Here is a 13,577-nt window from a genome sequence, read left to right as displayed (position 1 = left end):
GGAAGGACAAACTAACATAGATAGGGAGTTAGGGAGTGTCTATATGCTGGATTCTCAAAGTTTTTACTAGTCACTGAGAGAGGGGAAGGGGAGACAGAATATTTCGAAAACTGGACGGATTATTTTTTGCAAGAAAGTAACTATTTTATCTAATTTTCCGATTATATAACAAGGCATGCGGCGCATTTCTTGCATGTCTGAGACTGCACGCCACTGCCATACATATATGTACAAACCTACATCTATATGTATACATACATGCACATATGGGTACAGGACATCACAAAAAAACGTTAAACACAATGAGAAACGAAAACAAAAAAACAAACTTTTTTTTCGAACAACGAAAAAAAACAGAAACAAGACATGCAACATAAAGAATATTTCCCTTCGTCAGTTGTCCCTGTCCATCTACTCTGTGTTTCAAAGGACGGGACAATATGCGACTTGGTTGGAATAGTCCTTCCTGCAAAGCAAATTACTGACATCTCTGTACATAGCTTGTACAACTCTTACCAACCAATCCATCTATCCCTAGCTTCCACATTGACCACCAGATAAGGGAGCAGGAGGACCCTATCAAAAGCTTTCCTCGTGTCAACAAAAGCCAAGTACAGAGGTTTATTTTTGGCTAAGTACTTCTGCAGCTAGCTTTCCAGGAATATAGCATCAGTGGTTCTTCTGGCACAAAACCAAATTGCATCTCATCTAGACAAGCTCTCTTCATAATAAGTTGTGCTATGACCCTCTCTGTAACTTTCATCACCTGGTTCAACAATTTGGCACCTCTGTAATTATTTTTGTTTAAGGTGTCACCTTTACCTTTGGAGCAGTTGACAATGGTGCTACTACACCAGTCATTGGGTATGATTCTTTCGTGGACAACCTGGTTAACTATATGAGTGACTAGACCATATCCCACTTCAAATTGCTTTTATGTGATTTTTAAAAAAATATATTTTTGTAATATCAAATTTTTAATGTGTAAACTTTGTAGGCAATTAGCCTTATCACTAAAATTGAAAATAAATAGGTTCTTGAGTATTTTAATTTAAACTTTTAAGTAAAAATAATAAATATAAAAAGGCAATTACTACTATTTTAGATTTTAAATTTTAACTTCAGCAGCAAAGTTTTTTTCTTCTTGTCCTGTACTTTTCCAGGTTCAATGCTTAAGAATATTCTAGGATTCTGCCTTCATTTTTCATTTATATATATATCTACACACACACACACACACACACACACACACACACACATACACACATATATACATATATATATATATATAAGGAAACCTAGGGAATAATTCCCCTAGTAGAGAAAGTAAATTTTCATCCGGTTAAATATAATATATAATATATATATTATAGGCACAGGAGTGGCTGTGTGGTAAGTAGCTTGCTTACCAACCACATGGTTCCGGGTTCAGTCCCACTGCGTGGCACCTTGGGCAAGTGTTTTCTACTATAGCCTCGGGCCGACCAAAGCCTTGTGAGTGGATTTGGTAGACAGAAACTGAAAGAAGCCCGTTGTATATATGTATACGTATATATATGTGTGTGTGTTTGTGTGTTTGTGCTTGTCTCCCCAACATCGCTTGACAACTGATGCTGGTGTGTTTACGTCCCCCGTAACTGAGCGGTTCAGCAAAAGAGACTGATAGAATAAGTACTAGGCTTACAAAGAATAAGTCCTGGGGTCGATTTGCTTGACTAAAGGCGGTGCTCCAGCATGGCCACAGTCAAATGACTGAAACAAGTAAAAGAGAGTAAAGAGAGTGTATCTACATACACACATACATATACATGCACGCACATGTACACACACACACAAACATATGTATTTAGCATATTAATACATACATATATTTAAATAAATATATACAGAAACAAATATATATATATATATGTAATTGTTTTGCTTTTTGTCTTTCTTTATTCTCACTAGACGCCTTTAGTTGATCATGGAAATATTGTATGGCAAACTGGAACACCAAAACCTGAAGTTTATGATGGTGTGGTAACTGTAGAGCAAGGAATTACTTTAGCTGCACCTGGAGCCGACTGTTTAGACCTAATTTTTGCAGATCCTATCAAGAAATGTTGTGGTGTAGCCCACAGTGGCTGGAAGGGAACTGTAGCAGAGATAGCAAAAGAAGTCATTAAGAAAATGACTGAACTTGGTTCAAATACTCAAGATATTTTGGTTACACTTGGTCCTGCAGTGGAAGGATGCTGCTTTGTACTTGATACTAAAGCTGCTCAGAAATTTAAAGATATATCATTATCAGAATGCCTGAAATATAATGAAAAAGATGATAATTACCATGTAGACTTGTTCAAAGCCAATCTTAAGATCCTTGAAAGAAATGGCATATTACCTGAAAATATTGATTCAACAACTGCAACATATTGCACTGTATGCAACCCAGATTTATTTTTTTCTTGCATAAGAGACAAAACACCTTTTGGTAATCAGTTTGGATTCATTGGTATACATGCTTGAATTAAATAGTCATATAGGATCAATTCCAATTTTATTATCAAATCCATCCTCATTTTATCCATAATTAACTTAATTAACTTCATCTTATCTGCTGTGGTATTGGAGTTTTGTCAGATAACATGTCTTTTAATAAAATTTAATAAAAATCTGTTTTGCAAAAAAAAAAAAAATGATGGTATTCCCTATTTGATATTTTTTTTATATATGAATAAATTCTCTCTCTCTCTCTCTCTCTAAAACAATTTCTTTCAATATCTTATAAAATTACAGTGGCAGAGGTTGTCTGTAAAATACAGGTGATAAGTTTTGTGGTTCGGAGAAAATTGTTTAAAGGTTCAGTGACAAAATAAGTTTGGGAACCGCTACTATAGGTAATAAATGAATGTGTAGCAATTTTGCCTTAACACATTCCTTAAATGACTTAATTATTATATCACTTCTTATTTTTACCCCGTGAGTTCTCCACCTATATGTATCCTCGGGTAAGTATTGGTCTTTTCCCTCAGCTCATAGATGTCACCATGGTCACTGATGCATTGAACTTTGTTCACCAGTGCACCATTCTTCTGGAAACGCTATGGACAAGATTTTGTGATGAGAATGTCATGTTGCAAGCCTGTGTTTGTTGCATCAAGCAAAAAAATATTCAGCAAACTTTGCTGTTTGAAGACCTGACTCCATACCACAATGATGCAACACTGTCTGACACTCTATGTTGTTATGCATGTACATGAAAACTTGTACAATGAAAACACAGGTCTTTTCTGTTTGGCTGCCAAGGTCAATTTCTGTTCAAATTGATTTCATATTCAGTGTAATGGTACACTTTTATAGGCTAATCAATGCTATGAAAATTATTTTTGCCATAAATCATTAATTAAAAAGTTATTAGCTACTAAAATTTGAAAATTTTGGGTAATTTTAACCAATCATAAGCCACAGACTCATTCATGCCTGTTTCCATAGTAACTAGCTGAACATGAGAACTCTTTTGTTTGCAAGAAAGCACGTGTTGACACCACTTGTTGATGCTATGTTCTACTGTTTTCCTAGCCTGGAAATTTTACCAATCTGTTTTTGTTTTTAAATAAATCTTATAAGTTTGTGCTATAAGTCTATTTTGAGAAATATTTAATTTGTAATATGCTGTTTATCACATTAAATGCATATTGAATGCTTAAAACTACAAAAGATGTGTTGTTTATTCGTTTTTTCACATGCAGAAATCAAATATTGACAAAACATGCTATTTTCTGATGACAAAATGTGCAGACATGCACAAAATGACAGCTTCCAAATCCTGTTTCCAGACTGGGTGAAAATGATCAAACTTTAAACCTCTATAACTTTAAGAAAACATTTTTTGGAAAAAAGGAAATAACTCCAGCATTTCAACTGGAAAACCATATTAATGTACCAAATTAAAAAATTTTTTGATAAACTTTAATTTTTGAAACTTTGGCAGCCAAACAGAAAAGATCCGAAAGCACTTTGGACATCCTCTTGGAAAACTTCATCACAAAAACGGGTGAATATATAAAAACTTTGGAATGTTTTGAAGCATTAATTTTCTGTATATGATAACGCAAAATATTATTATACTTGTTTGTTTTGACATTAACATTGAAAAAAAATCAGCCTTGTTTGTAAAAAAATTTGGACCTGAGTTTGCACTCACTAAGCAAACTTCATTCCCTGGTCACTGTCTGCATTAGAAGTATTTGAAGATGAAATATCCATAATATCATGTGAGGTTACCATATTTAAAACGCAAATTGGTTGGAACCATGCAAATGAAAGGATATGAAGAGAGTAAATGCCATTATAGTGAACTCGGGAAAATTTTGGCTCAAATTCGCTTCAAAATCATTCATTTGAGAGAAGAGACTTTCCTTGGTGTTGAATGTTGAATTTGACTATTTTGAGCAAGATGAAAGATGCACCTAAGCTAACAGTCTTCTTAACATCATAGCTTGAAGAGGTAGGAATTGTGGTGGTAAGAATTGCATGTGCAGTGGCGTCTGCCCATTTTGATCTTTTCTTTGTTGTTGTAGTCATGATGACTAGTTGATGTTCATATGCTAAATGAGTGGAGTCTATAGCAAAGCTTCTCTCTCAGTTGTATGTTTGTAAATGCGGATGTAGCTGGTAACAGCTAGCCTTCGGCTGCACCTTGGACCCTGCTTGGTACTGTTTCGCGCCAGGGTGCATACCAACCAATCGTGGCCTTCTGATAAGGTCACGTGAGAGAGTGTTTTCTGATGCTTCTGGAGCCAAATTTTTCCTATAAAATAGCCTGCTTCATCTACGCCAGTTTGTCGCGGCTTCAGACCTTCTGAAGTCTAGCCGTTGACCACAGAGCACCAACCACCCAGTTTCCAGTGACGACATGACTCCGCTCTACTGGAGAATCAACACCACCATTCAACTGTTTACTACAAGCTTCGTCGCCAATGTCAACACGATGTCTCTACGTACACAGCAACCAAACAGCGCCCACACAGGTTCACTCAATACTGTTGTGAAATATCTTCACCAAGGTTAACAGAACTCAACCTGCGAGAACCTCTGTATCAAGTAACCAGCTCGGCATAGAAGCTTCAACTTCACAACATGTGACTTAGCTCTGTCTTGACACTTCAACCTCTTATATATGGACTTTCAATATACTGTGTACCTTAACTAAGAACTGGTATTTCTTATCCTTGTGTTCAGGACGCTTAACATCCTTGTTACAGATTCTTTTCTATGCTCTGTATTCTGTTGCATTCACATACACATATTTGTATACACACACTCTTTTGTTTACCTGACGGCCTGTCTTATATTATGTTATTATGCCGCATTCACTCACACACAGACACACAGTTTAATGCTCTAATAAACCTTTCTCTTTATTACATCTTTACCGGTTGTATCTCTCTCTTTTCCTTGTTGGCACTTCCTCACATTCATATGTGAGTTCACTTATATATTATTATATTTGTGTCGACCGTGCGACGCGTTAAATGGAGCCATTCCATTCATCACCATTCTCCTTGGTTCGCACAGTCGTTCTACAAGTCTATTTTAACAGATTTTGCTGGCTATTTCTGAGTTGAATATCACCAAATATTAAGGAGATGAAAATCGATTGTCCAATTTTGTGGTCTTATTGGCCTTTTCTTGAGTTGCAAGTTACCAACGGCTGTGTTGGTGAAAATTAATGTCAAATGTTAACAATGTCAAGGGATACTATTGGCTGTTGTGGGAATGGGTGAACTGGTGAATGAAAATATGATTCTTGGCTGCATGAAGAAATAACTGAAAAACACCCATGAACATCTAACCAAAGAATTTATTGTCACACAAACTGTGTTGGTTATTTACAGTTGCCTGACAAAAATGGAGACACATACTGCTCAGCTGCTTCAATAGTCTCGAAAGAATTTAGACGTCAAAAGCAGTGTTTTATAGGGTACAATAAGCTTCATGAAGACTGAATCATGCCACAGCTTGATGCTGATTGGTTGCTTAATAGACTGATCACGTGAAACTTGTCTGTGTCTGTGTTTGTGTTTGTTCACCATTCTACTTGACAATCAGTGTTGGTTTGTTTACATCTCTGTAAGTTATTGGTTCAGTAAAAGAAACCAATAAAATAAATACCGGACTAAAAAATAAGTACTGAGATTAATTTTTTCTTCTAAACCTATCAGTCTGATGGCAAAAAATAGTAAAAGATAAAAAATATATGATAGGCTTCCATACAATTTTTGTTTACCAAGTGTACAAACAGTGCAATGATCAACCTAAGTTACAAGATATTTGACCAAGGAACCAGGCAACACAATTGAACTTGAAACCATATGGTTACAAAGGAAATTTTGTCTTCCTCTATGAAGATCAATTAAATCAACCATTATTCTCCTCTTTATAATCTTTTGTCTGGAATCTCAGTGTGGTCACTAAATTTATCAAGAACAGTAACCAAATCTCCCTCATACCACAGTCTTAAAAGAAACACATTTGATTCTCAACTGGGGTCCATATGGCCCTTGGGGTTCCACATAGGATTCCATTGTTAAAAATTTATGTGCAATAAATTGGTTATACTTCTACAATACACAAAATATTTTAACAACTTTTTTAACAAAATATTTTAACAACTTTTTAAATAAAATTTCTTATAATATTTAATTAGGAAAATACAACAGGATTTTTAAAAACATTGAATGGCTATGGAGGTCAACCAGAGTAAGATAGGAATCAAAGGGGTCCATAGGTGAAAAATGGTTGAGAACCACTGCATTAGATAATGTATTCTGGGATACATTATTCCTAAAAGCAAAACAAGAAACAGGGCAGTCATGGATCAATTGATTTGATCATAGGTCAACACAGTCAGAAACAACTTATTGACTGGGGCTATATGACAACTACAACGATATATAATGTTGTTCAACAAGTTCAACCCTGATGAGCAAAGCTATCAAAGGAGCTCCAACTATGACCATTTTGTCTTTCTTTTTTCAGCGCTAATATATCTAGAATTATATTGTCTAGTTTATCTTTTCTTTTTAAGACAGTGTGGCATGACTTGAGGGAGACCATTACCATCGTCATTTACTATCCACCTTTTCATGTTTGCATGGCTCAGATGGGTTTAGTTGTGGCAGATTTTCTGTGGCAGGATGCCCTTCCTGTAATCAGCCTAAACCTGTTTCTCAGTCAGGTAATATTTCCCCATGACTAGACATGTTCTCACAGAATATAGAAAATAGATAACACTGCTTATATGACAGTGAGACTCATTTTCAATTGTCATGTTATTTCAAGACAATGAGACACAAACACACTCTCACACGCACATATACACATGCACAAACACATATACATACACACACACATACAAACACACACACACACACATCTATCTATACCACATATATCAACAAAAAAAGTAGTCCATCTGGTGAGAGATAAATATTATTTAATAAACACAATATTTGTTTTTAGGAGATACTATTAGTTTCATGTGATGAAAGCAGATCAGACAGCTTTTTTTAACATGTCAAGTGACTTAGCACAATCCTCAGGCTGTGCTCACATGGCATAACAAGCTAAAAATAGGATGGTAGAATGAGAGAAAAACAAGAAAAGGCAAGAAGGAAGTAGACATAATAGGGAGAAGGTTGAAAAACTGGGAAAAAAAAAAAAAAGAAAACAGAAAGAAGCAAAGGGGAAGAATTAGTTATGTCCCTTTTGACTGTAATTCATAAAGCTGAAAGAATAGTGACCTGGAGTCTGCAGTACAGCTGCTCAATCTGGAGAGGGTGGTACTCTCCAATTCACCAACAGGAACTTATCCATATGCTTACAGCCATTGAAAATTTCAGAGATGAAATTCAGCAGTGTGGTAGAGTTCTTAGATCTGAAAAGGATCTGTGTTCTTTCAGCTATGCATAGCTTACATTTTTTTGATCTGTTGACATATGGTGTGGATTTTCCAACCATTTTCCACTTTACTGTATGTTGTGTGGAATTAGACTTCAAATCCTATACATGGCTAGCCAACTTAGTGGCTTTAAGTTTGTCCCTGTGTCAAGAGGAAGATATGTGATTAGCATAGTGATTTTTGAAGTTGCCTTCAACTAGCCCAATGTAGATCTTCTTTTCAACTGTGTTATCATTTAGCATTGCAGTAGTGCTGCCACTAGTTTGCTAATATTATGTAATAAAATAATATTATATATATATATATATATATATATATATATATATATCAATTTATTCATGATGGGTTTGTTTCAATTTCTGTTTACAAAATCCACTCAAGACTTTGGCTGGCCTATAACAAAATACACTGGACTGAACCCTTAAACAACTGGTTGAGAAATAAGTTTCTTAACTATACAACCATGCTGTCTCTGAAAAAAAAAATAATAAATGCGTATTCAATAATGGTCATTAGAAATACATGGCCAAAATAAAAGACAATCATGATAGAGACAGTTTTTATTATGAATTCTGCTAAATCTTTGAGTCTGACCTACATTTAAACAATAACAATGCTGACCTCAAACAAACCATTTCTGACTCAGTGACAGATACCTTGAAACTTGTTTGTGATAACAGTCAAATCTCTCTCAAGTCACACCCTACCATCCTATAAAAGGGCAGAGCACATTGAACAATATAGCCATCAAGCACTGTTGGCAACTAGTATTTGCAAGGTTTTGAGGCTAGTAGGTTATAAGGTATCACCCTGTAGCAGATACAACTTATTTCTAGTTGATTGGAGCAACATGAAATCAAATGCTTTGCCTAAGAGCCCAATGCATCAACCAATCCAGATTTTGAATCTATGACAATATGAGTGCGACAGTATTATTGTGAATCTATCAGCCTAACTGCAAGGCATATGGCCTTAGATATTCTATTTTCAGATATGTTGTTCTGATAAAAAAAATCATGGGTGAGTATAGCCTGAATATCTTTGATTTTGGTTTGCTTGATCAGAGTTGATCTCAATGATGTAACTAGAGTGTGTGCCTCTACCCACCCTTGCAATACAGTTTATTCAGGCTTATACAGCAGACCCCAAAGTGCCACCTTGATAAATGCATTGCCAAAGACAAACTTCCCCCTCCTTACTGTTACCTATGCCACAAGTTGAACTAATGCTAACAACAACTGATTCCTCACTTGGAAACATTTCTTTAACTAGATCACTAATTAATAAAAACTTAATACTTAATGAAGATTGATATGGCAATTCTTAGATCACCAAAAATTGAACACAAATTTTATACAAAATTCAATTTCAGAGAAAAATGTGTGAATTTGTATTAGCAACATAAACCAAAAAGAGAGGGATCTTTTCTGTTTGGCTGCCAGCGTCAATTTTCTGTTTGAATTGATTTCATATTCAATGTAATGATTACACTTTTACAGGTTAATTAATGATGTAAAAGTAATTTTCACTATAAATCAAAAAATAAAGAGTTATTAGTGATTAAAGTTTGAGAATTTTGGTAATTTTAGCCAATCGTAAGCCACAGATACATTCATGGCTGTTTCAATAGTATGAAGTGGAACATGAGAACTCTTTTACCTATTGCCATAGTAACAGTCTTTGAAAAATCTTTTATCTGCGAGGAAGTATGTGTTGACAGTAGTTTTGAAATGTCTTTCATTAGCAAGGAAGCATGTGTTGACAAATTTGATGTTGTGTTCTGAGTTCTGTGTGATTATGGCAGCAAGCTCCAGTAACTTTGCTTCTATTATGGAAAAATTGAAAACAGAGGAGGATACTGTATTGTACCTTCAAGAAAAGGGTGTTATTATGCCCAAAAGAAAATTATGTAAAAAGAGGCATGTACGAAAAGACATGGTGGGAACATGTACTGGTGATACTTGCTGCTTAAATGTTTGTTTTTTAAGCATATTCAAATTGTAATGTGTTTATCGTACATGTGTTGTTCATCGCATTTACATTAAATGTATATTGAATGCTTAAATGTTTATTTACTCATTTCTTTTTGTCATTGAGCATTGAAGGTGATTGTGAGGTGTGCTAAAAATAACATTTTTTGGATAAATCTTTTAAATTGACATAAACATTTATTTCATGAAAGAAAATTACCAGAGAACTTTCATCTAATTCTTCCAAATCTTTCTGTTAAAAATTGTAATGTATTTATCGCATGTAGCATATTGTTCATCACATTTGCATTAAATACATATTGAATATTTGGTAAATGCTTGTTTTTTAAGCATATTTAAATTGCAATTAAACATATTTAAATTGTAATGTGGTTATCACATGTAATGTGTTGTTCATCACATTTGCATTAAATGTATATTGAATGCTTAAATGTTTGTTTACTCATTTCTTTTTGTCATTGAACATTGAGGTGGTTGTGAGGTGTGCTAAAAATAACAGCTAAATAAGATTTTTTTGATAAATCTTTTAAATTAAAGTTTATTTGCCAACATCTTGCTCAGAGATTTAAAACTAACTGTTTTTCTCTTTTAAATTAAACTGTTTTTCTCTTTTAAAATTCTTCCAAACCTTTCTGTTAAAAATTGTAATGTGTTTATCGCATGTAGTGTTGTTTATCGCATTTGCATTAAACACTTGTGGTTGTGAGATGTGCTAAAAATAACAGCTAAATAAGATTTATTTACATGAAAGAAAATTACCAGAGACATAACACGTGTTGTTTACAAATATTGATAACACGTGCTATTTTCAGGATGTTGACAAAATATGTAGTCACGCACAAAATGACAGCGTCCAAATCCTATTTCCTAACTGGGTGAAAATGATCAAACTGTAAACTACTATAATTTTTTAAAAACAATTTTCTGGAAAAAGTAAAATAACTGCAGCAATTCAGTTTGGGCAAGTGCATTATTGTGCCAAATTTTAAAATTTTCTGTAAGCTTTAATTTCTGAAATGCTGGCAGCCAAACTGAAAAGATCCAAAGAGAGTTTGTGGAATGTAAAATGACCATAGTGAGTAGTTTAGCATTTCAGGATCTTGACATTCAACAGAAATAGGAAAACGAAGTTGTTGATCATTCCTTGCCTACAGCCATACTACTTTTTGGTGAAAGACAAAAAACCAAAACGTTAGATTTTCCACTTATTATGCTTATTGTACTTATCAACACTCAGCAAACTCTGTTTAATAAATGTGGCCATGTATGTTTGCGTTCAAATTACTAATTAATAGCGATTTAAGGAGATTTAGTAATGAGACAGTAAGAAGGTTAAATATGCATAAGACAACTACAACAAAAACAGTCTGGTGAACTTATGTGTATATTTACTTTACATGTGTACAGATAAATCCGTGCTGCCATTTCGTTTGCTTTATAATAGTGTGTGTGGGAGGGAAAGAGTGGATGTGTATATGAGAGAGAGAGAGGAGGGTGGGGAGAAAGTAGAAAAGTAAGCTACGTGATGGAGAAGAAAGAAAACAGAAAAGAGGAAAAAGAGAAAGAACAGAAACGACGAGAGAGAATGATTAAGAGGGGTAGAAGGAACAAAATGTGAGGGTAAGAGAGAGGAAATAAATAAAGCGTGAAAGTGAGAGAAGAAAGTGAAAATAGTTCAAAGAGAGAAAACTGGGGGGGGGGAGGGGTAGAGGTGATTAAAAAAAGGAGATGGAGTGATCTCTAAAACAGAATGGAGAAAAGAAGAGGGGAGAATAAAAAGACGTGCAGAAAAAAGAGAGAAAGTGAGAGAATAGAATGGAAAAAGAAGTGACAGAGTGGGAGGGTATGAAGACAGTTTGATACAGGAAGAGAAAGGAGAAACGAGGGAGTGAAAATCAGACAGAGAAAGGAAGAGGGAATGAAAGATGTATTGGGAAACACAGACAGGTGGATATTATGCTTCCTATTCTCTTTACGTAGGCTGAATAATAACGAAATATAAACAGAAGTGTCTGATCACCAGAGAGCTGGACGTTAAACACCTTCAACCAACTATACGATTCATCCATTGATATCAACAACGTCAACACCATCTCACTGTGTCCACTACAGCTTGTGCGCGTACACACACACACACACACACGCGCCCGACTTATACATTTTCAGTTCTGGTATTTGCAGCGGAAGAGAAAGGATTTTGATGTGTTGCATGGACTGAAGCTATTTGACTGCAAAGCCTAGCTACTGACGGACTACCACCACCACTATCACTATCATTAACATCACTTTCATTATCGACAAAAGGAGCCAGGCAATCGGTTCACTCATTTGTCTGTATGAAGCAGAGATCAATTGGATGGCCACTAGTGCCGCCCGAATCATGTCTACACGGACTGATCGCTTGGATGAATTCCGCTGCGATGCCCAAGTGGCTGTAGAACTAAGTCAGTTGGCTAGCTGGCCTATATTGAGTATGTAAACACCTTTCTTAAACTTGATGTCCATTTTATGATTGCTGCTACTGTTGTTGTGGCTGCAGCTGCTGCTGCTGTTGAATTTGTTGTTGTTTCTTGATATTGTTTTACATGTTGATAACAGTTGATAGAAAGCGACGTCTTTTATTTTCGCTTTCCCTGTAGTTTTCTTTCTCTCATTCTCCATATCTTTTTACATGTCCAGTTAACTTCCAGGAATAAACTGATGCTTAACACACATTAAAAAAACATACATTGTGTTGCACTTTTATTTATATACATCTCTGAGCTGCAACAGATAGCGAAGGAATGTAAAAATATGTACGTATATATGCACACAGGAATGCATACTTACACACATCTATCTATCTATCTATCTATCTATCTATCTATCTATCTATCTAATCTAGTCTCGCCCCCTCTCTCTCTCTATTTATCTATCTATATGTATATATGTGTATGTATATATATGAAACAAGCTCAAACATATATGCGCACCAAATACGCACATATATATATATATATATATATATATATATATACTTACATATACACACATATGTGCGTATACATATATGTGTGTGTGTGTGTGTGTATATACACACACAAATTGGGTATACGCATTCACATATACATACGTTTGTATGTATGCATATATGTACGCATGTATGGGTGTGCTTAATCGTGCATGCGTGTCTGTGTGTACGCGCGAGCGCGATTCTTGTTGAATGCTGCTGTAACTCTTGAAATGTTAAAGATCTGAGATTTTAGAAAATGGAAAAGCACATGACGAAATAACAAAAGGATTAGGAAATAAATAAATAAATAAATAAATGGGTTTTTATCCTCTTTTTCTTTGTGTTTTTGCTAACGAATGCACTTAGATCAAAGCAGTGATGTGGATAACCATATTGGATATCAACAGTGTTCAGTTTTATATACTAATAGGAATTGCAATAATAGTATTATATTCTCTAGACACGGAAATGCCGTTGTGTAGTGACTGTCGCATACATAACCTCAGTTATGCACAAGCATACAAGGAGAATATTGACAACAAACACGAAGAAATAGCAAGACAGGTGGCTAAGGATTTGAGTTGTGTGTGTGTGTGTACGTGCGTGTGTGTATACATGTGTATGTATGTATGTATATATATATATATAT

At 34.9% G+C, this 13,577-nt stretch overlaps 2 protein-coding genes across 5 annotated transcripts in view; both read left to right on the top strand.

Annotated features, from left to right (window-relative positions):
• Positions 1-3,699, top strand: part of LOC106868149 (purine nucleoside phosphorylase LACC1) — a 44,418-nt gene extending 40,719 nt beyond the window's left edge. For all 3 annotated transcript variants that reach the window (XM_014913282.2, XM_052966387.1, XM_014913281.2), the window contains one exon: positions 1,951-3,699. In XM_014913282.2, the coding sequence (XP_014768768.1) occupies positions 1,951-2,508 (558 nt within the window). In that variant the 3' untranslated portion in view covers positions 2,509-3,699. The remainder of the gene's footprint in view (positions 1-1,950) is intronic.
• Positions 3,700-11,667: 7,968 nt separating this feature from the next.
• LOC106868150 (protein mono-ADP-ribosyltransferase PARP6) overlaps positions 11,668-13,577 on the top strand; it is a 189,197-nt gene continuing 187,287 nt past the window's right edge. For both annotated transcript variants that reach the window (XM_014913285.2, XM_014913284.2), the window contains exon 1: positions 11,668-12,407. In XM_014913285.2, coding sequence (XP_014768771.1) covers positions 12,293-12,407 — 115 coding nt within the window. In that variant the 5' untranslated portion in view covers positions 11,668-12,292. The remainder of the gene's footprint in view (positions 12,408-13,577) is intronic.

This window comes from Octopus bimaculoides, chromosome 3, assembly GCF_001194135.2.
Source record: "Octopus bimaculoides isolate UCB-OBI-ISO-001 chromosome 3, ASM119413v2, whole genome shotgun sequence".
Classification (NCBI taxonomy): Eukaryota; Metazoa; Mollusca; class Cephalopoda; order Octopoda; family Octopodidae; genus Octopus; species Octopus bimaculoides.
This window is presented reverse-complemented; position numbering and strand designations above follow the sequence as displayed.